This window comes from Xyrauchen texanus, chromosome 35, assembly GCF_025860055.1.
Source record: "Xyrauchen texanus isolate HMW12.3.18 chromosome 35, RBS_HiC_50CHRs, whole genome shotgun sequence".
In the NCBI taxonomy this organism is placed as follows: Eukaryota; Metazoa; Chordata; class Actinopteri; order Cypriniformes; family Catostomidae; genus Xyrauchen; species Xyrauchen texanus.
This window is the reverse complement of record NC_068310.1, coordinates 16,896,109-16,918,077: the sequence shown is the minus strand read 5'-3', so window position 1 is coordinate 16,918,077 and position 21,969 is coordinate 16,896,109. Positions and strand designations below refer to the sequence as shown.

At 42.1% G+C, this 21,969-nt stretch overlaps 1 protein-coding gene across 3 annotated transcripts in view; it reads right to left on the bottom strand.

Moving 5' to 3' along the window:
- Positions 1-2,002: 2,002 nt before the first annotated feature.
- The window catches only part of nfascb (neurofascin homolog (chicken) b), a 34,390-nt gene continuing 14,423 nt past the window's right edge, over positions 2,003-21,969 (bottom strand). For 2 of the 3 annotated variants that reach the window (XM_052106299.1, XM_052106301.1), the window contains 21 exons: positions 21,622-21,733; positions 12,432-12,616; positions 11,779-11,910; positions 11,554-11,697; positions 11,345-11,456; positions 10,898-11,061; positions 8,605-8,752; positions 8,374-8,498; positions 7,929-8,030; positions 7,610-7,822; positions 7,423-7,499; positions 6,110-6,335; positions 5,318-5,433; positions 4,934-5,144; positions 4,728-4,850; positions 4,472-4,645; positions 4,244-4,375; positions 4,027-4,093; positions 3,647-3,658; positions 3,295-3,330; positions 2,003-2,992 (listed from right to left, as the gene is read on the bottom strand). In XM_052106299.1, the coding sequence (XP_051962259.1) occupies positions 2,761-2,992; positions 3,295-3,330; positions 3,647-3,658; positions 4,027-4,093; positions 4,244-4,375; positions 4,472-4,645; positions 4,728-4,850; positions 4,934-5,144; positions 5,318-5,433; positions 6,110-6,335; positions 7,423-7,499; positions 7,610-7,822; positions 7,929-8,030; positions 8,374-8,498; positions 8,605-8,752; positions 10,898-11,061; positions 11,345-11,456; positions 11,554-11,697; positions 11,779-11,910; positions 12,432-12,616; positions 21,622-21,733 (2,843 nt within the window). In that variant the 3' untranslated portion in view covers positions 2,003-2,760. The remainder of the gene's footprint in view (positions 2,993-3,294; positions 3,331-3,646; positions 3,659-4,026; positions 4,094-4,243; positions 4,376-4,471; positions 4,646-4,727; positions 4,851-4,933; positions 5,145-5,317; positions 5,434-6,109; positions 6,336-7,422; positions 7,500-7,609; positions 7,823-7,928; positions 8,031-8,373; positions 8,499-8,604; positions 8,753-10,897; positions 11,062-11,344; positions 11,457-11,553; positions 11,698-11,778; positions 11,911-12,431; positions 12,617-21,621; positions 21,734-21,969) is intronic. The other variant, XM_052106300.1, reaches the window with a different exon arrangement.

The following is a 21,969-nucleotide window of genomic DNA, read 5'->3' as shown; positions in this document are numbered from 1 at the left end:
AGGAGGTGGCTGGAGTGGCCGGTGTGATCGCGACCCAGACACACAGGGGAGCGCCTATGACCGTCAGAAGCTGAGAAATATCTGCCGCATCCAGGAACAACGCAAAGGCGGAAGGGCATCTTGATAAAGACGCGTCTTTAAAAAAGATGTTCGACACCAATCTGTTAACTCTTTTATTTTTTTAAATAATACACTTTTAGAGGATTTATACTCTTTTAGAAGAAGACTGTCTAAGTGCCCAAGGGCATGGACTGCACTAGCGTGCAGAGAAGGGAGAATGCCACTGGCAATGCGCTGTAGATCCAACAGGAAAGCTCTCTTTTAGAGTTGAGTGGAACAGAGTGAGGTTTCAGCTCGCTGAACACACACAACCGCTTGGCTCCGAAGAAAGAATCTGACTGAACAGATGCACTTTTGGGGGGTTACGAAGGACCATGTCATGAACGGAACAATTTGTAGTATTTTGCATTAAAGTGTTACATAACAAATTAGAGATATATGAGAGTTTGAAAATATTTCACTCCACAGATGGTGTACTTGCTCCCCTTTTCTTGTTACAAAATGTGCTTTTAGGAATTTAACAACACAACTAAACTAAAAATAAATTATATTTATTAATGGGTTTAGAACTCAAATATTCTAGAACATTAAGCAACAAGGAAAAGTCACAAGGACATCACACAATGTACTTTATTTAGCACAGGAAATATAACTCATGGATAATATATATCTTTGAACATTAGATGATTTCTAATGTAAAAATCTTGTGAATATAAATTTCTTGATGTGATAAAAATAGAGCTAATCAGCTTATTAATAGGCTCACACACACTGTGGATTTGCAGTGTTTGAATACACGTTTGAGCACGTGTTTTTACTGTATGTTTGTGGTTTGATGGCCAGTGGACAGTTGCTAAACATCTTGATGAGGATCTGGGTCAGTTCGATATGTCATCTGCTGGAGAGTCTCAATAAGAGCTGGTCTAATAAGATCTAGAAAACAATGCTCTTTGGTTATGTAGCCAAGTGGAGAAATGTGCAACACCTGCTTTCCAGTACTCTCTCATGTTAGAGACTTGAGATCTGGGTCGAGTTTGAATATGCATACTACTATAATACTCTAACTATTTCTGCCATTGACAGATATGGCAAAAGTAGTTTGAGTAGTATGGGTAGTATGCAATTTCAAACTCAGCCCTGGTATTGTGCGAGTTCTCGGTTTTGTTCATGGGTTGAGAATTCTTTGAAATTTGACACAAAATGCTTATAAATTGAATTAAATATGTGTTCAGAAGAGTTGAATGTTGAAATCGAGTGTTTGTTATGGACAATTTTTTAAGGATGCGTATGGATTGAATGTGTGGAGTTTGACCGGGTTTTGGCACACAAGGACTGGGAATGTAAATGTAATATTAATCATATCTTATTTAATGATTTATAGCCCAGAGTGTTTTCCAATTAAGTGAACATGTATAGAGAGAATTCTATTGCTTTAAACTGTTATACATGTCCTGAAAGGTTAAAAATGCATAAAATGCTTTGAGGGATTAAAGAATGTGTTAAATGCATAAGATGATTTGAGTGATTGAAGTAAGTGCTTAAATGCATAAAACGCTGTGAATGATGTAAGCATGTATATGTGTTGAAGTATATGGTTTAGCTAATGCACTGTTTGTATTTTCATTTGACATTAGCCTCTAACGTGTTTTGCCGAACCATATTTAAATTGTTTTCCATTTCCGTTTTAATTCGTTTTTTTATATCCAGCCCCATTTTTTTTCTTTCTTTTTTATAAACAGCCTTCAAAATAAAACCCCTAAAACATATTTTTGTATCCTGTGTTGTTTCTTTACAACCGCTGGCTACAGTTATATCAAAGCACTGTATCAGTCAGAACAAAATATTTTTACCCTCATATAAAACTCCAAATATTGATCACTAGAACACAGTGGTTATGAACAAAAATGCTATTTATCTGCATATATCATGAAAATCTGTACGTTCTGTGATATTTACTGCAGTTATGACATTCAATTTATTAATTTCATGATTTTTAATAATTTAAGCAAAAGGACTACAACACTTAAGTACTCTTACAGAAAAATTCAATAGATATCATGCACCTAATTCTGTAATATGCATGAGTTTTAAATAAGCAGCTGAAAGTTAGACCGAGGTATTTCTGGTAATGTAACCTACCATACCATTACTACAAGGAATCACAGAACAGATAAGCAAACACACATGAAGAGATATATTATAATTCACAATATAAAATCAGCATTAGTGGCAATTATCAGTGATATGAAACACTGGTTACATAAAAGCGCATTGTGGAAGTTCTGTACATCCAACATTTCAACAGATATCTGTGTAAGTAAATGTCTGTGAATTGACTGGAAAATGAGTGAACATGAGTTGTTCAGCTAATCAAACTTCCATCAGCCACATCTCTTCTATCTTCTTATCAACATGATAAACACATCAGGATGTCATTGTCCGGCTTTCCCTCACATGATTTGTAGATAAAAAATCAAATAACAAATCTGATTGGTGTAATGAAATCCCCAGAAACACAGCTTCACTCAGCTAACTGGCCAAACACCTTCTAAACACACCTTTATACATAATTTCCAGCCTGTCCCACATAAAAAAAAGGAGTATAGTCAGTTCACTCTCAGTTGTAGGATGTGAAGTCACCTCCGGCTGTGTAAAGGCAGTTTATGATGGTGGGCATCCCAACATTAGCTCATGCTTTCTCTAAGCAAAAGAGTAGATGGCCACAGGAGATGTGGGCTCAGAGTTGTCATGGTATGGGCTCCTATCTATGTTCCTCTTACTGATGCCCGTGTATTCTCCAATGAAAGAGCCATCCTCATTAAACTCGATCTCTTCCCCCTCTCCGTACTCCATGAGGCTGTCGTCACTGTTTGTTCTCCTCCCAATGTGCTCGATTGCAGCTTGACTGCGTCCCTGTTGACTTTCTTCCTCACTGGGGTGAAATACAACATAAAAACACACAAACGGGTGTTGCTGCATAAACATGCATTGGGGTTCAGAAGTCTATATTGAAAATCTGGGACTCCAAATCTAATTTATATTAAACCTGGAAATAGAATTGTACATTTCACTCATGTAAAATACTGGTAATATAATATGCAATGGGAAAAAATGCATTAAATTAGATAGATTAGATACTTCAATACATTAAAATAATGTTGTGAAGGAAATGGTAGGCTAATATTATTCCAAACAAGCCTCTGATTGTAAAACAACCCTAAAAGAGATACATACCGTCTAGAGTAGGGCAAGGTGGGCACTCGTGTTATCCTGCAGTAGATATTAAAGTCGTAAAATTGCATCAGTGTGCAGTTTTGTGTGGGGAAGCAAATACACTTACTCAGTTTGCAGTAATAATGAAGCCATATATACACATATACATATATATATATATATATATATATATTTATATTGGGTAAAACGTGGGACATTCTACTGATGAAGTCAATCAATATTTTCAGTAAAAATAAAAAATATAAAAATGCAATTATTTCATTTTGTATATTGTTATGTTATGTCTTGTTTTAAAGTAAATAAGAAACTAGCTAAAAAGGTTAACACTTGTTATGTATGACATGTATCATACCTCTCAAGAGACCTTCAGTGGTCCAATTGCAAAAGACAGGGTGAAAATTAAAGGAAGAATGAACAGAGTGAGACATGTTTGATGAATGAAGGGATGAATTGAGGGGACAGAGGGACAATTATTGTGGCATACTTTATCTACTCCTAATCAACCTGTGCTAATACAATAATGTTATGATGTAAATTATAGCATTCATTTTTCACCCTTTAATGCACCTCACATGCTGTTTTCATGTACTGTAAGTGCAACACTAAAAAAAACTTTTCCAGTATTGAATACAAGTAAACTTATAATTTTTTTTAATCAAATGGAAAAATATTTGTGTTTATTTGCATTCTATGTAGTGAATTTAAAGGATGCTGCTTATCAAACACAGTTACCTGTAATCAAATGTTCCATTCTCCCTATCGTCCATAGGTTCCAGCGCAAAAGCTTTTTTGTCCCGTACTAACAAACAAAACAAAACAAAACAAAAAAGATCAAAAGCAAGGATATTTATTTTGCCACATGTATCTTAGGTGCCTCATAATAATGCTGAATGTAATAGATAGTTTTTTGTTGTTGTTGTTAGGGCAATCTGTCTCACTTTCAGTTTACCTGGGTACTTTCCTCCTCGACTCCTCTTGATGAAAAAGACAATAAGCATGATGAGGACCAGAAGAGCAGTCGCACACATCAAACCAATGAACCAACCCTGCGTCACAATGTCCACTTGCTCCCTTGTATGCTCTGTTTATGCACACACAAGAAAACAAGCAAACATCTTTAAGAGTAAGGAATCATTTTCAAAAAGTTTCTTGGTTAATCTTGAGAATGAACTCTTACCCTCGGTTGTAAAATGGGGTGATTCTTCCGTAAACGCTTCCCCTACTCCAACCTGGGTCTGAGCTGCCAATGAGAACTTATATCTTGTGTATCGGTCAAAACGACGCAGGGAGAAGTAGGTGATGTTTGGAGGAATGTATTCCACCTGGATTCTGTCGGCCAATGTGACGTTCACTACAGAGGGAAAGTCCTTACAGACTTACTCATAGAAATTGCAAGAGCATTCATGTGTATTTGAAATGAGTGCAATACTTACGGGTCTGGTATTTGAGGACATATCCTGTCAGAATACCATTGGGTTCTGCGGGTTCTTCCCAGTCAAGGTAAATGGTGTCATAGTGCTTGTGCATGATTCTGAAAGATCTGGGAATCAATGGCACTAGATTGAAAGGGAGATGCATTTGGTCAGGGCCATATATGTGTGCGTAAGATATTTCAATATCAGGCTGTTCAAATTTGTACCTCCTTCAAGTGTCTGAAACTCAATAGTGTGGCTAGGCGGACCCTCATAGCGGTTATTGGCCACTACAATATACATCCTGTAGTTACTATAAGGGACAAGACCAGTCAGGGTTCCAGATAGACGTGGTCCATTAGCTTTAAAACTCTTGGTCTTAATCCTCCTGCTTACAGTATGCCAGGGCAGACGACTGCTCTCTCTCCAGTAGTAAATCTGAGAAATCAGCAACAGCTCCATCAGTGGCCCATATCATTGATTATTTGGGCATTATCAGAACTATTCATCTTAGAAGCCACAAATCTTTCACCTTTTAGCAGATTATTTTTACAAGTACAATGACTGATAATGACATCACTGTTATAAATGTCCATGTTTTCAAGTCTTACTTTGTACTCTTTTATTTCACCCATGATATCAGCCCTTGCTACTGGTTCCCAATGGACTGTCAGCTTTGTGCTCTCCATGTCTGATACCCTCAGCTCGGATGGAGCGGCAATAGGACCTGTTTGAGGAATCCAATTTGAGAGAAGCATTGACTGTTAGCCATTTCTTTAACCATTTCTTTAAGGAATGATTTTAGATTTTCTGTATGTTCTGAAATGAATCGCTTACATAAGTAGTTTTTAATATTCTGTTATACTACATGTCCAAAATATGTAAACATTGTACAAACCCTTTCTAATTAATGGGTTTGTCAATTGCAGCCACGGCCATTACGTACAGGTGCATAAAACACCTTTAAACACCTTTGGGATGGTTCGGAATGCTGAACTCAGTCAGGCCCCTTCACCAGGCCCATAAGGAGTCTGTGCATGTTTACCATTATCCAACATCAGTGTCTGATCACCCTAATATGTGCTCTTGTGTCGAAAAATTTGCAAATCTAAGCAGCCATACTCCAACATCTTGTGGAAAGCCTTCCTAGAAAACTGGAAACTGTTATAGCAGCAAAGTGAGAACCAACTGCCTATTTAGGGCCATGGATTTGAAATTAAATGTTTCACAAGCACATACTGGTGTGGTGTTCACACTTAAACATACTTTTGGGCCATGCAATATATTTTGTTGAATTAAATCTTGTGTGTTGTGTTTTTGTAATGTAACAAGCTGTTTTTTGACAGTTTCTATCCAATGTATCAAATTTGTTAGGTTATTGAAATAGGTGTGATACAACTTACGGTCTTCTCCAGAGTAGCCAATGACGACAGGGGATTCTGGGCCGTAGCCGAAGAAGTTGATTGCCTGAACTTTAATCTCATAGGGTGTGAAGGTGTCAGTGTCATAGATGATGTGGCTACACCACCAGTATGTTGTATAGTTCTTCCACTCCTCCCTTGAATCCCTTCGTCTCCACCAAACCATATAGCCCAGTTTTGGGCCATTCCATTCTCTGTACTCCAGAGGCTTCACACAGAACAAAAATATCACAATTAGGGACAAAATTGTCACTTACGCAGCACAAAATGTACTAAAGTAAGTACATAAAACAGTTGCTCGCCAGTGGCCTGCAACTTTACAGTATATGGAACTGCAACAAGATAAATGCACTGTAACAAATGATGTGTTGGGTTCACTTAAAATATATACATTGCATTTTTGCTAAATCAGTAAATTAAATCAATTCAATTTATGGTAATTTTATGTCAGCGCGATCAGAAAACCTTTGTTAGATATACATAAATGTATCAGTTCATTCAACTTTATTTGCTTAAAAAAGTATGTCACAAAAAAACACTATGCAAGAAATATATAGAGAGAAAAGGCGCGGCTACACGGTTCAGTGCATGGAGTGATTAAATATGGACACCTAGTGTCACTTCTTTGACACAACGTCACTTGAGAAGAAGAAGCGACACTAGGGGTCCATATTTAATCACGCCATGCACTGAACCATGTACGTGTGCTGCTGACGCAGGTGTGGGCAGGTGTTGACAGGCAGTTGCATGCCAAAATGACAGGCCGCGTAAGACTGCACGTACCCTTCCCCAATGCCCCATAAAATCGTCATAACCTTCTGGTTCCCAACACCCGAAGGGGGGAACAAGGCGACATGCCAAGCATGGGAGCAAGCCGTGCTAGCCGCGCCTTTTCTCTCTATATATTTCTTGCATAGAGTTAAAGCGGCTGGGTCATCTTAACGCTATCACACGCATCAGGAAAGGTGTTCTTTTCCAACTCCTATTCTTTCAAGGGGAAAAGACCCCGCAGAGACCACACCTGCCCAGAATGGACAGACGCATTTCTCTCCCTTTATACCCGTGTGTCCGGGGGCGGAACATGCAAATTCTGTCAGCCAATTTCTCACTGGCCTTTTCTCAAGTTCTGAGATGTGTGAAGCTCTCAAGAGAGACCCCTAGTGTCGCTTCTTCGACACAACGTCTCGTTCCCTCCATCAGGGAACGGAGGTTACAACAGTAACCTAGACGTTTCTGAACAGGCAAGATTTCTAAAGAATAAAGAACAAAAATAATTGGCATCCATCAATTATCACCTCCCAGCTGATTTCCATGTTATTTCTGAACACTCCACTCCCCAGTCCTTTAATGTTTCTTGGAATGGCATCAGGCACTAAAAAACAAACAAAAAACACTTCTATTACAATGTGAAAATAATAGATATATATTGTACACCCATTCAGCTAATATGAAGCATAAGACCTAATATGTGAAAAGACCTACCAGCCCCACCAGTCTGGTAGTATACAGACGGCCAGCTGGGTTTACTGGGGCCTATACCATTTACAGCAATGACCCGGAAACGGTACTCTACAAATGGTGTCAGCTGTAAAATTACAGAGTTTAGATTGCCAGGGTAACTGGTCAGATTCCTCCAGCCACTCGGTATCAGCCAATAATCAGCAAGGAGATCTTCGGTGTACTGAACCAAGTATTCTAAAAGAGAATTAATTCAGTAAACATTATTGTGAGGCTACATGTTTGTTTACAATACTTTATTTTAAATTGAATGTATACTAGGATGAATCTGTGTATTGCATACCTTTAAGAGGACTGTGGTTGCTCAGTCCTGGTACCCAGGTGAGTCTAACACTCCTCTCTGATGGGTCAGACACCTCTAAATCAGTGGGAGGGTCTGGACGGTCTAAAAGCAATATCATACAGTGCATATGCATGTGTTAGGTTACAAACTGGTGAATACAAAGGTATTTTGCTATAAATGTGGTTTATGAGGACATTCCTTCTGTGCCCATAATTCAAATCGCTTAAAAAACATATGAAACTGTTTTTTATTGAAAATGTAAAAATGCAGTAAGTATTATGTGAGGTTGAGGTTTAGGGTTAGTGTTAGAGCATAGAATCTATAGTTCGTACAGTATAAAAATAATAATATCTATGGAGAGTCCTAATAAGGATTGCCGCACCAACGTGTGTGTGTGTGTTTGTGTTTGTGTGTGACACAGAGAGAGAGAATACTGTATAGGTACCCATCACAGTGAGTTTAGCTGAGGCAGTAACCTCCTCCAGTTCACTTTTAACTCTGCATGTATATATGCCTTCATCCCTTCTGTACACATCAGCAATACTCAGAGAATCCTCATCCTTTGTCATCCTACATACAATACACACACATAATAGCTAAAAATTGTATCTTTTAATTTAGCAAATTCAAGATCCTATAGAATAATGTGCAGAAATAACAGCCCAGTTGTATTTACCTCCTTCCTAAGATCAAGAACTTCTTGTCTTTAAGCCAAGTGACAACAACCTCCATAGTTGTGTCAAATTTGATCTTACAATCAAATCGAGCCAGACTTCCTCTTATGACTACAGTATTGTGCGGTGCACGGATGATTTTGGTGGGCTCTACAAAACAAGCACAGGTTTAATCTACTAACAAGTACTTAATATACAAAGCAATTCAAATTAAATAAAGACAACCTTAAAATAGATTTAGATTGAGTCTGAATTTTATTTTATTTAGAATATTACTGTCACGAATTGCAGACAACGAAGGCAGACGAAGGTTGAGGATCCAAATGCAGCTTTCTTTATTATTAACAAAACACAAAGGAAAACCCTCAATGGGGAAATAAACATGAACAGAGAACTAGGGCAGGGAACACAGACCAGGCTAACTACATTAACAAACATTCAACGATAGACAAGGACTGAACCAAAAACCGGGGTATAAATACATGAACAAGGGACAAAGGGGCCAATGAACAAACAGAACTCAAAACAAGATAACGAGATGACAAACAGAAGCAAATGGCAAACTAATGAGGACAGGTGAAAACAATGACAGAAAACACGAACGCTAACAAGAAGACTGTGGAGCTACAAAAGGGACAAAAATGGAAAACAAAGGGGCAACGGTAAAACAAGACAAGGTCATACATAACATAGCCCCCCCTCAAAGGATCGGATCCCAGACGATCCGAAATAAAAGAAACACAAAGAAAAAAAACCCACCAGGAGCAGACGGGCAGACCAGGGGGGGGGGGGCACGAGAGCAAAGGGCAGGCAGGAAGTCCAAGGGGGCACAATGGGCAGGCAGGAAGTCCAAGGGGGCACAGAGGGCAGGCAGGAAGTCCAAGGGGGCACAGAGGGCAGGCAGGAAGTCCTGGGGGGAGGCCACAGGACAGTGGCCGGGTCAGGAGGCCTGGGAGGAGGCCACAGGTCAGGAACAGGGTCAGAGGCCCTGGGAGGAGGCCACAGGACAGGGACTGGGTCAGGGGGCCCGGGACGTGGCCACAGGATAGAGGCCGGTTTTGGTGGCCTAGGAGATGGCCATGGGGCAAGGACCGGTTCAGGAGGTCTGGGAGCTGGCTCGATGACCGGGGCAGGCGTGGGCACAGGCTCGAAGACCGGGGCAGGCGTGGGCACAGGCTCGAAGACCGGGGCAGGTGTGGGCCGGAAGGCGGAAGCCCGCCTTCTCTCCCTCCTCCGGGCAGATGAAGAGGGCCGCGCTGGCTCGCTGACCAAGGCAGGCGTGAAGGGACGAACCACGGGCGAATGGAGGGTTACCACTGTGGGAGGAGTGGCAGGGTTCTCCTCGATGACGCCCACAGTGAACGGTGAAGCGCAGACCAGCAGAGTCTCTTCAATGAACTCGAGGAGCGTTCAGCCGCGCGTCGAAGGTGGTAACCGCTCCTGGAGCGCACAATCCAGGTTGGCCTGAAAAAACACCACCAGGTCGGAGTCAGGGAATTCGGTGGCACTCGCAATCGCGAGGAAATCGCGGATGTGGTCCTCCACCGGACGGTTTCCCTGCCTAAGGCTGAGCAGACGGCAGCTTGCTCGCTGAACCGCTGGATCCATTGTTTTGGTCTATCGTTCTGTCACGAATTGCAGACAACGAAGGCAGACGAAGGTTGAGGATCCAAATGCAGCTTTCTTTATTATTAACAAAACACAAAGGAAAACCCTCAATGGGGAAATAAACATGAACAGAGAACTAGGGCAGGGAACACAGACCAGGCTAACTACATTAACAAACATTCAACGATAGACAAGGACTGAACCAAAAACCGGGGTATAAATACATGAACAAGGGACAAAGGGGCCAATGAACAAACAGAACTCAAAACAAGATAACGAGATGACAAACAGAAGCAAATGGCAAACTAATGAGGACAGGTGAAAACAACGACAGAAAACACGAACTCTAACAAGAAGACTGTGGAGCTACAAAAGGGACAAAAGTGAAAACTATGGAATAACAAAAGGGACAAAAATGGAAAACAAAGGGGCAACGGTAAAACAAGACAAGGTCATACATAACAATTACAGCATAATATTATACAAATAAAATGTACATTTATTTTTTATTTAAGTTCAATTTGATTGGTTAATTAATTTATATTTTTTTCTCATTTTATGCAGTAAATGATACTGTAATAAATCAAAACCATCCATAATTAATTGTCTTGTCCTTCTTGTTCCATGTATTAAAATTAAAAGTTTTTTGTTTTCATAATTAAAATAGATACCAAACTCAAGACTAACCTTTGACCTCCAATTGAACCTCCTTCTCATCTCGTCCAATGACGTTGCTCGCAACGCACACATAGGTTCCCTGATCTTGCAGCTTTGTGTTTCTGATTTCCAATGTACCATTCGTAAGAACCCTGTAATGACCGCCTTCTAATATACCCATTCCTCCTTTTGACCTCAAAAACACACATACACCCAATATATTGACAATGATGAAACTTTTTGTTCTGTTTATCCAATGCATTACCATAGTCATATTTTCTATTTGGAAACATCTGCAATGTGAATCATACATTTCCTTGCTTACATGAGCTACATACTTTATACATATGTCTCATTTGATTCAGTTTGTGTCTGTCATAGATTTGTGGTATGTTATAAAAGTGAAAATAACTGACAAGTTCTGTAAAGTACTGACTTGAATGCTGGCAATAAATGACAAGACACACAAAGAATTACCACCGCAGGTCAGGCTTAGGAGAGCCAAAATATGGGCAGCCTAAAAGAGTATGATTTCCTTCTGTCGATTTAACAAGCTCATCTCTGTGTCCCAACAGACGTGGTTTCATATCTACAGAGTCAGACAACAGCCAGTTACAACCATTGGTTAAAGTAAGTTGTACATAAAGATTCTACCATTTGTCAATTTAGCCTTTGCTCTCTCTTACCCATTACAGCCAAAAAAGCATTTGCCATGATATAGCCATACTGGTTTGAAGCATTGCACTGAAACACAGCAGCACTGTTTGGAACAACAGAGTGGAACGTCAAAGTTTCTCCTGAAACCTCTCTGCCCGGACTCCTAGGGGCATCTGAAGTGAACAGAGAGATTGTGTATGTTACAAAAGCTTTCCAGTGCAGTTGTTCGATCATAAAGCTGTTTTGTCTCTTACCCATGATAGGCCATCCATTGACCAGCCACTGAATCTGGGGTTGAGGAATTCCATCAGCTCTACACACTATACTACCACTGTCATCGCGAGACAAAACCAGACTCTCAGGTCTCTCCACCCAGAATGGAACCGCTGCACAATTTAGAAATTCAGATTGAATTGAGATTGATATTAAACTAGTTCTTGCCATTCTTAAAGGGATAGTTCTCCCGAAAATGTAAATTCTGTCATAATTTACCCGCCCTTCTGTAATTTTGAACCTGTATTACTTTCTTTCTTCTGTGGAACACAAATGGTACGTTTTTTAAGAATATTCTAAACTAGACCAATAGCTTTCTAGGCCACACCGGGCCAAATTATAGCCTGTTCCTCACACAAAGCTATTGTATGGATTCAGAAAACTTTAAATATAGCACACAAGTTATATGGGCAACTTTTATGATATTTTTATGGGATTTTTATTCATTCTGGAGGTTTACAGCTCCAGTCCCCATTCATTTTCACAATTTGGATGTTTTCAGTGGTGTTTCAGAAAATTATTATCGAATTTCCATTTTTGTTGAACTATTCCTTTAAGGAAAACCCATATCTCAACGTAATAAGTCAATAGTGATAAATATTAATGATAAAAGTTAAGCAATTAAGTATTCTACATTCGACCGTGACAGTGATGACGTGGTCCAAGCTGCCCATCCTATTTGAGATGGTGCATATGTAGTCTCCTCCATCCTCCATAGAGATGTTCTTTATTCTGAGCGTTTTATTAAAGTTCTGTAACTTCTTTCCTCCCAAGGACAACTCCTCCCAATTTTTGGTCCATTTGATGGAGGGAGTTGGACTACAACATAATAGAGATAAACAGTGTTGTTTTAATTTGAGTCTCAAATACTGCCATTTAACCCTTTAATGTATACCTTGAGTCTTTAGTGACCCGGGACCTCATTCCATCCCCTGCACTTCATCCATTATTTTAAGTTATGCCTACACCTCTTTGTATTCCTCAGCCTTTCTCTTCTGAATAGTATAACAAAACAAGCAACAAAAAGACAAAAATAGTATATGTATATATAATCCAGAGGGCAGTAACTGCAATTTCAGCTGTGTGGCAACGCACAGTTTATACAGTAAAGAAAACACGTTACGTTCTTGCGTTCAAAACACTTGATGGAGCGCAAATTCGAACAAAGGGATCTCAAGATGTGTTCTAATATTAAACTACATTTAACTTGACACAGTGACCTAAAACATTTATGTTTATGACGCAAAGCACCCAAGACACTACACAAGCATGTGTGAGGTGTACATTGATGGGCCATTAAACAAGCACTCATAATAAATCTCGAACTGACTGACAAATTCACTTGCAAAATGGATTGATGTGAACTGTATGCCAATGATTGACTTATGTTCAATAATATGGAAGTAAACAATACATTGTATTCTAAAGCCGCTTTTTGTATTGTCTTATCAATGATGAACTCTTCTGCCACAAGAATGTAAAGCATTTTAATTATATATCTGAATATTTTTTATTTTATTTATATATATAAATATTTAAAGATAAATATGTATAATTATTTCATGATTAGATATTGAATTATTGTTATATGATGAGCTTTGTGCAAATATTTGTATATGCGATTAATCGCAATTAATTAATCGGGACACCATGTCATTAATTCGATTAAATAATATACACTCACCTAAAGGATTATTAGGAACACCTGTTCAATTTCTCATTAATGCAATTATCTAATCAACCAATCACATGGCAGTTGCTTCAATGCATTTAGGGGTGTGGTCCTGGTCAAGACAATCTCCTGAACTCCAAACTGAATGTCAGAATGGGAAGGAAAGGTGATTTAAGCAATTTTGAGCCTGGCATGGTTGTTGGTGCCAGACGGGCCGGTCTGAGTATTTCACAATCTGCTCAGTTACTGGGATTTTCACGCACAACCATTTCTAGGGTTTACAAAGAATGGTGTGAAAAGGAAAAACATCCAGTATGCGGCAGTCCTGTGGGCTGAAAATGCCTTGTTGATGCTAGAGGTCAGAGGAGAATGGGCCGACTGATTCAAGCTGATAGAAGAGCAACTTTGCCTGAAATAACCACTCGTTACAACCGAGGTATGCAGCAAAGCATTTGTGAAGCCACAACACGCACAACCTTGAGGCGGATGGGCTACAACAGCAGAAGACCCCACCGGGTACCACTCATCTCCACTGCAAATAGGAAAAAGAGGCTACAATTTGCAAGAGCTCACCAAAATTGGACAGTTGAAGACTGGAAAAATGTTGCCTGGTCTGATGAGTCTCGATTTCTGTTGAGACATTCAGATGGTAGAGTCAGAATTTGGCGTAAACAGAATGAGAACATGGATCCATCATGCCTTGTTACCACTGTGCAGGCTGGTGGTGGTGGTGTAATGGTGTGGGGGATGTTTTCTTGGCACACTTGGCCCCTTAGTGCCAATTGGGCATCGTTTAAATGCCACGGCCTACCTGAGCATTGTTTCTGACCATGTCCATCCCTTTATGGCCACCATGTACCCATCCTCTGATGGCTACTTCCAGCAGGATAATGCACCATGTCACAAAGCTTGAATCATTTCAAATTGGTTTCTTGAACATGACAATGAGTTCACTGTACTAAAATGGCCCCCACAGTCACCAGATCTCAACCCAATAGAGCATCTTTGGAATGTGGTGGAACGGGAGCTTTGTGCCCTGGATGTGCATCCCACAAATCTCCATCAACTGCAAGATGCTATCCTATCAATATGGGCCAACATTTCTAAAGAATGCTTTCAGCACCTTGTTGAATCAATGCCACGTAGAATTAAGGCAGTTCTGAAGGCGAAAGGGGGTCAAACACAGTATTAGTATGGTGTTCCTAATAATCCTTTAGGTGAGTGTATACTAATAACACTAATATATTTACAATAACACTCTTTTCCAATTATCTGTTGTCCAATGTCTGTGTTTCTTTGCCCACTCTAACCTTTTCTAAAGTTACTTTTTCTTTGCAATTCTTCCCATAAGGCCTGCTCCCCTGAATCTTCTCTTTACTGTTGTACATGCAACTTGTGTTTAGCAGGTAGAATTCAATGAAGCTGTCAGCTGAGGACAGCTGATAGTCTCAAACTAGACACTCTGATGTACTTATCCTATTCTTTAGTTGTACATCTGGCCTTCCACATCTCTTTCTGTCCTTGTTAGAGCCAGTTTTCCTTTGTCTTTGAAGACTGTAGTGTACACCTTTGTATGAAATCTTCAGTTTTTTTTGGCAATTTCAAGCATTGTATAGCCTTCATTCCTCAAAACAATGATTGACTAATGAGTTTCTAAAGAAAGCTGTTTCTTTTTTGCCATTTTTGGCCTAATATTGACCTTAAGTCATGGTAGTCTATTGTATAATGTGGCAACTAAAAAACAAACACAAAGACAATGTTAAGCTTCATTTAATGAAGCAAATAGCTTTCAGCTGTGTTTTATATAATGGCAAGGTATTTTCTAGTACCAAATTAGCAATTTAGCGTGATTACTCAAGAATAAGGTGTAATTATTTTTTCAAATAGTAATGTTGCCGTTTTTTACATCAGTAATGTCCTGACTATACTTTGTGATCAATTGAATGCCACTTTGGTTAATTAAAGTACCAATTTCCTTCCGAAACATCAAAATCTGTACATTATTCCAATCTTTAGTCTCAAACTAGAGACTCTGATATAAAGTTTTGGTCGCTGACCAAAACTTCTGTTTTTGTTCGCTCTCACTACTCTCGGCTACGGGGCAGTCCACGGGTACACGGAGGTCCCTCAGGTGGATAAGGTAGTTGCAATGCACCTGTGCCCGCAAAACGCCACCACCTGGCGGGATCGACCTGCGCTCCTCTCCAAAGCCTGTAGGACCACGCCGTCTCTGGTGACCAAAGCCTACAGTGCCGCTGGACAGGCCATCTCCGCCCTCCATGCCATGGCCATCCTACAGGACCACGCCGTCTCTGGTGACCAAAGCCTACAGTGCCGCTGGACAGGCCGTCTCCGCCCTCCATGCCATGGCCATCCTACAGGCCAAGGCACTAAAGGCCAAGGCACTAAAAGAACTGCACGTGGGTAGTCCTGATCCCGATGTGCTGCAGGAGCTGAGCTTGGCGACCAACCTCGCTCTCCGCATGACGAAGGTCACAGTGCAAGCACTCGGGCAGGCAATGTCCACCTTAGTGGTCCAGGAACGCCACCTGTGGCTGAATCTGTTCAAGATGAGGGATGCCGACAAAGCCTGCTTTCTCAACGCGGCCATCACCCAGATTGGACATTTTGGCGACACCGTTGAGGACTTCCTCCAGCAGTTCTCGGTGGTTAAGAAGCAGCTGGAGGCTATCCAGCACATCTTGCGGCTCAAGATACCGCACCCTGTCTGCTCGCCGAGGGTGTCCCCCTGCAGGGGCAAAAGCCCAGGCAAGCCTAGACCCCAGTTCTCGGCACCAGTGTAGAGCCCCCTGCAGGAAGCTGACGCCTCCTGTCTCTCGGGCCAGCACGAGGACCCGGGCTCCTAAGCACCCCTTTGATGGTCACTAGTCAGTCACTAACCCACCCTATGCTGGTTTCGCAGAGCAAGGTAAGTACTTTGAGCTCCCCCTCAGCACAGCCGCTTCGGGTCAAAGCAGACACGATCATCCCCTTAGTGTACCTCGCCCGGTACTTGGACGTGTGGCTAACGCTTTTCAACCCATCACGGTGGCTGGCCAAGACCATCCGACTCGGCTACGCGATTCAGTTCTCTAGGTGTCCGCCCCGGTTTAGCGGCGACCGCTTCACTTTGGTGCAGGACGAGAACGCTGCCACCCTGTGTGCGGAGATTGCCACCCTCCTTTTTCTGGGCGCGATAGAGCCTGTCCCTCCAGCCGAGATGGGGAAAGCGTTCTATAGCCCTTAATTAATCGTGCCAAAGAAAGGCGGTGGGTTGCAGCCAGTCTACTGCGAGTTCTGAACTGGGCCTTGCACAGACTCCCTTTCAAGATGGTGCCGCCAGTTCCTGGTCAGGACCACTACTGGGTTGTCACATCAACTGCCTAGAGTTGATGGCTGTACTACTCGCCCTGCGGAGGCTATTGCCATTGATCCAGGGCAAGCATGTGTTGGTCTGGTCCGACAACACTGTGACAGTAGCACATATAAAATGCCAAGGTGGCAAACACTCTCATCGCATGTTGCAACTCGCCCACCATCTCCTCCTCTGTAGTCAGCAGCGGGCCACTCATATCCCACGCAGTCTCAATGCCACAGCGGACATGCTATCTTGGCAGGCAGTGCTCAGTGGAGAGTGGAGACTCACCACCAGGTGGTCCAGCTGATTTGGAGTCGACTCGGCAAAGCACAGGTAGACCTGTTCGCTTCCTGGGTATCCTCCCACTGCCCGCTCTGGTATTCCCTGACGGGAGCCCCCCTCGGGATCAGACACGCTGGCACACAACTGGCCCCGTGGCTGCACAAATACGTATTCCCCCAGTGAGCCTTCTTGCACAGACTTGCAACGTCAGGGAGGACCAGGAACAAGTCACCCTCGTGGCCCCATACTGGCCCACCCAGACTTGGTTCTTGGACCTCACACTCCTCGCGACAGCATCTCCCTGGCAGATTCCTCTGAGGGAGGACCTTCTTTCTCAGGGACGGGGCACAATCTGGCACCCACGCCCAGACCTCTGGAACCTCTACGCCTGGCCTTTGGACAGGACGCAGAAGATCTACATGGCCTACCACCAGCAGTCGTAGACACGATCATTCAAGCCAGAGCTCACTCTACCAGGCAGCTTTTGCCCTGTAGTGGCATTTTTTCGTGAACTGGTGTTCTTCCCGAGCCGAAGACCCCCAGAGATGTGCAGTCGGGTCAGTGCTTTTCATCCTGCAGGAGAGGCTGAAGGGGCAGCTGTCCCCCTCCACATTGAAGGTACATGTAGCCGCTATAGCCGTACACCACAACACAGTGGATGGTAAGTCCCTAGGGAAACACGACCTGATCATCAGGTTCCTCAGAGGCGCTAATTTGTCCTGTACTGGGATAAGTGCTTCACAGGTGCCGATTACTCTGGTAACTCCTGTGCTGTATATTCTGTGGTACAGTCTCCCTTGGGCAGAGCTCTCTCTGCCCCCGGTCACTGGGTTTGTAGAGTCCCCCCCCTTTCCTGGCGGGACCTACCACCGTGCCTCTTCCATGTGCGGCTGCTGAGCCCATGTGTCATATTGCCACATGTTGACCTCCCCTTTTGAGCAGGATGTGGTCTCCGCAGGGTCTTTTCCCCCTGAAAGAATTAGAAAGGAAAAGAACACCTTCTCCGATGCGTATGATAGAGTTAGATGGCTCCAGCCGAATCTAATACTCTGTGGAGAGAAAACATAGAGAGAAAAGGCCACAGCTGGCACGGCCTGCTCCCATGCTAGTTACGTCGCTTCACCTCCTCAGGGATGTTGGGAACTACATGACATCTTTTGTGGCATTGGGGGAGGTTACGTGCAGTCTGATGTCCCTGCTATTACGCACGCATCAGCCTGCTTGTGCCTGTATCAGCAGTTCATGTAACATGGTTCAACTGTTGTGGTGTTTTTCTATTGGGACCCCTAGTGTTGCTACATCAACACAATGTCGAGTGAGTGACAGAAGGGGAATGTCTTGGTTACTGTCGTAACCTACTACTCGACCTGATGGACGAGACGTTGTGAGCTGTTCCGCTCTCATTTACAGTGGGACTCTGGAACTGTCAGTCAGCTGTGAACAAAGCTGACTTGCCACACAGTCCATCCTTAGCATCCTAGCATTGACGGAAACATGGATATGTCCCGAGGATACAGCAACCCCTGCTGCTCTCTCCAACAACTTCTCCTTCTCTCACACCCCTCGACACACCATTAGGGGTGGAGGAACAGGTTTGCTGATTCATAACAACTGGACCTTTTCACAACACTAATCTCTATGTAACAATACTAATTTTGATTTCCATGCTATCATTACAATACAAACCACAAAAATACATGTTGTTGTCATCTATCGCCCTCCAGATCAGCTGACAAACTTTCTTGAAGAGTTGGATGTCCTACTATCCTTTTTACCAAAATACATTCAAAATTCAAAATACACCAAGACAAGCCCCAGGCCACGGAACAAAAAATTCTTCTAGCCTCATTTGACTTTGAAAAACTACACACTGCAGCAACTCATAGATCGGGCAACCAGCAGGACCTCATTTTTACACATAACTGTATCAACTCAAATATATTTATTACTCCATTACATGTCTCTGATCACTACTTTGTTCAATTCAACATGACTCATCCATCTACCTTAAAACAGACTCCACCTTTGGTTTCCTTTCGGCGTAACCTCCGTTCTCTTTCACCCTCTCGTCTTTCCACTGCTGTCTCTACCTCTCTTTCCACACAAAATTTATTTTCCATGCTTAATGTAAACACTGCCACAGCCACACTAAACTCTACTTTAACAACCTGTCTAGACAACATCTGTCCTCTCTCCTCTATTCCAGCCCATACTACACCACCCAGCCCTTGGCTGTCTGATGTCCTTCGGGAACATCGTACTGATCTCAGGGCAGCTGAAAGGAGATGGCGGAAATCTAGAGATCCAGCAGATCTAGGTCATAAATATCAGTCCCTGCTTGCAACTTTTTCTAATAATGTTAAATCTGCAAAAAAAAAACACATTTTACCAGAACAGGATCAACAACACCACAGACACTCACAGCTTGTTTAGAACATTCAACACACTGCTTTGCCCTCCCCTGCCACCACCTGAAACATCACTGACAGCAGACGTATTTGCCAATTTTTTTACTAATAAGGTTACAACCATCAGCAATACATTCACAGCACCACACCCCATCAAACAACTGTCGCCAGTATGCACCTCTTCTGTCTCTACATTATCTCCTCTGACTGACACTGAGGTCTATAAACTCCTCCTCTCCAACCACCCCACCACCTATTCCCTTGACCCCATTCCTTCTCACCTTCTCCAGGCCATTTCTCATCCATCCTATCTGCACTCACACACATAATCAACATGTCTCTACTTACAGGCACTTTTCCCACTACATTTAAGCAGGCTCGAGTAACCCCGCTGCTGAAGAAACCTGCACTTGACCCCACACAAATAGAACACTACAGACCAGTCTCTCTCATCCCATTCATGGCAAAAACACTTGAAAGGGCAGTTTTCAATCAAATCTCTGCCTATCTCTCACAGAACAAACTGCTGGATGGCAATCAGTCAGGCTTTAAAAGTGGACACTCCACTGAGACTCTCCTGCTGTCACTCTGAGATGGGCGAAAGCTGAATCCAGATCATCCATCCTGATTCTGCTTGACCTTTCTGCAGCCTTTGACACAGTCAACCATCAGATTCTGCTCTCCACCCTCTCCTCGCTGGGTATTACAGGAACTGTGCTTGACTGGTTTAACTCCTATCTATCAGGTAGGTCCTTCAAGGTAGCCTGGAGAGGTGAGGTATCCAAGCCACATCAACTACTTTCTGGGGTACCTCAGGGATCAGTACTTGGGCCACTTCTCTTCTCTATATACACAACATCACTGGGACCCATCATTCAGGCACATACATTTCTCATACCACTACTACGCCGATGACACACAACTCTACTTGTCTTTCCAGTCCAACGACACCACTGTGACTGCTCGAATCTCTGCCTGTCTGGCAGACATCTCGGCCTGGATGAAGGAACACCACCTGCAACTCAATCCAGCCAAAACCAAACTCCTGGTCTTTCCAGCCAACCCTGCTTTTGAACACAACATCACCGTGCAGCTGGGTTCGACTACAGTAACGCCATAAAAAACAGTCAGAAATCTATGGGTAACCATTGATGACAAACTAAATTTCACGGACCACATCTCAAAGACTGCACGATCATGTAGATTTACACTCTACAACATCAGGAAGATAATACCTTAATGTTGTGGCTGATCAGTGTACATGCTAATTCGTACTCAGGGTGGCACTGATGTATCAGTGACTGACTTGATTTACATTTGACATTGCTATTTGACAAATGAGCAAAGTGGAAGTAAACTATAGCAAGTACAACAAATGAATAGTATGATTTGGCTATTGTCAATTGGGTGTACTTCTGAACTAATGTAGTCTGTGTCTCTTTAGACTCAAAAAGTGTGTAATTTATGTGTTATGTCTAGTTCAATACGTGTCTCATGAAATTTCATTGTCGAAGTAATGAATCCTGACTCATTTATTGCATCATCTCTTTGATATGTGGAAAATAAAACATCAGAATATATTAGAATATATTCTATTCTATTATTTTGTAATTGTCTTGAAAAGAAAATTAAAATTTGACACTATCTGGGCATTTTGTAGATCCATTTGTGATCGATACACATGCCGGGACGCGAAAGACCCTGTTATGTAATAATGTTTGGAGAAATATAAAAGGAATAGTTCACCTGGATATTGCTATCATTTACTCACCCCATGTTGTTCCAAACCCACCTTTTCTCTGCTGTGAAACACAAAATTTTAATTTTCAAAGAATTTTCCTGGCTGCTCATTTCAACATTATAAAAGTAAAATGAAAATTCACCTTTTGTGTTCCACAGAAGAAAGTCATCCAGATTTGCAATGGCATGATGGTGAATCAAAGATGACAGTTTACATTTTTGAGTGAACTGTTTCCTTCATCAAAATCAACTCTACTAATAACATAGCTTTTGAAAATGACATACAGTAGATGATGTTTTAGATACTCTGCACAAAGCCCTCTGGACTGACATTTCACCAAAAGACTAATTAGTTAAGACTCACACTCCGGCAGCAAAACACTCCAAAACAAGTTCTTCCCCCAACATTGCCGTCATTGTGCTGGCAGTTCCTTTGGGTTTCATAAACTTGGGTGCTGTGCGGGCTGCCATGCGAGCTAAACAGACATAAAAAAACACAGTTGTAACAGAAGAACTCCACACTCAACATAACAACCCTCACAAACTGCCAAACCAAGCCAAAGCATGATTAACTAGTTAGCAGATCAGTAATGGCCTACTGAGCATAAAGAGGCATAAGAAAGAGTCCCAACTCACCACTGTATTAGAATGTTAAATGGTTTTAATCATTGTTCATCCACAACTGAATACACACAACCACAGACATTGAGGG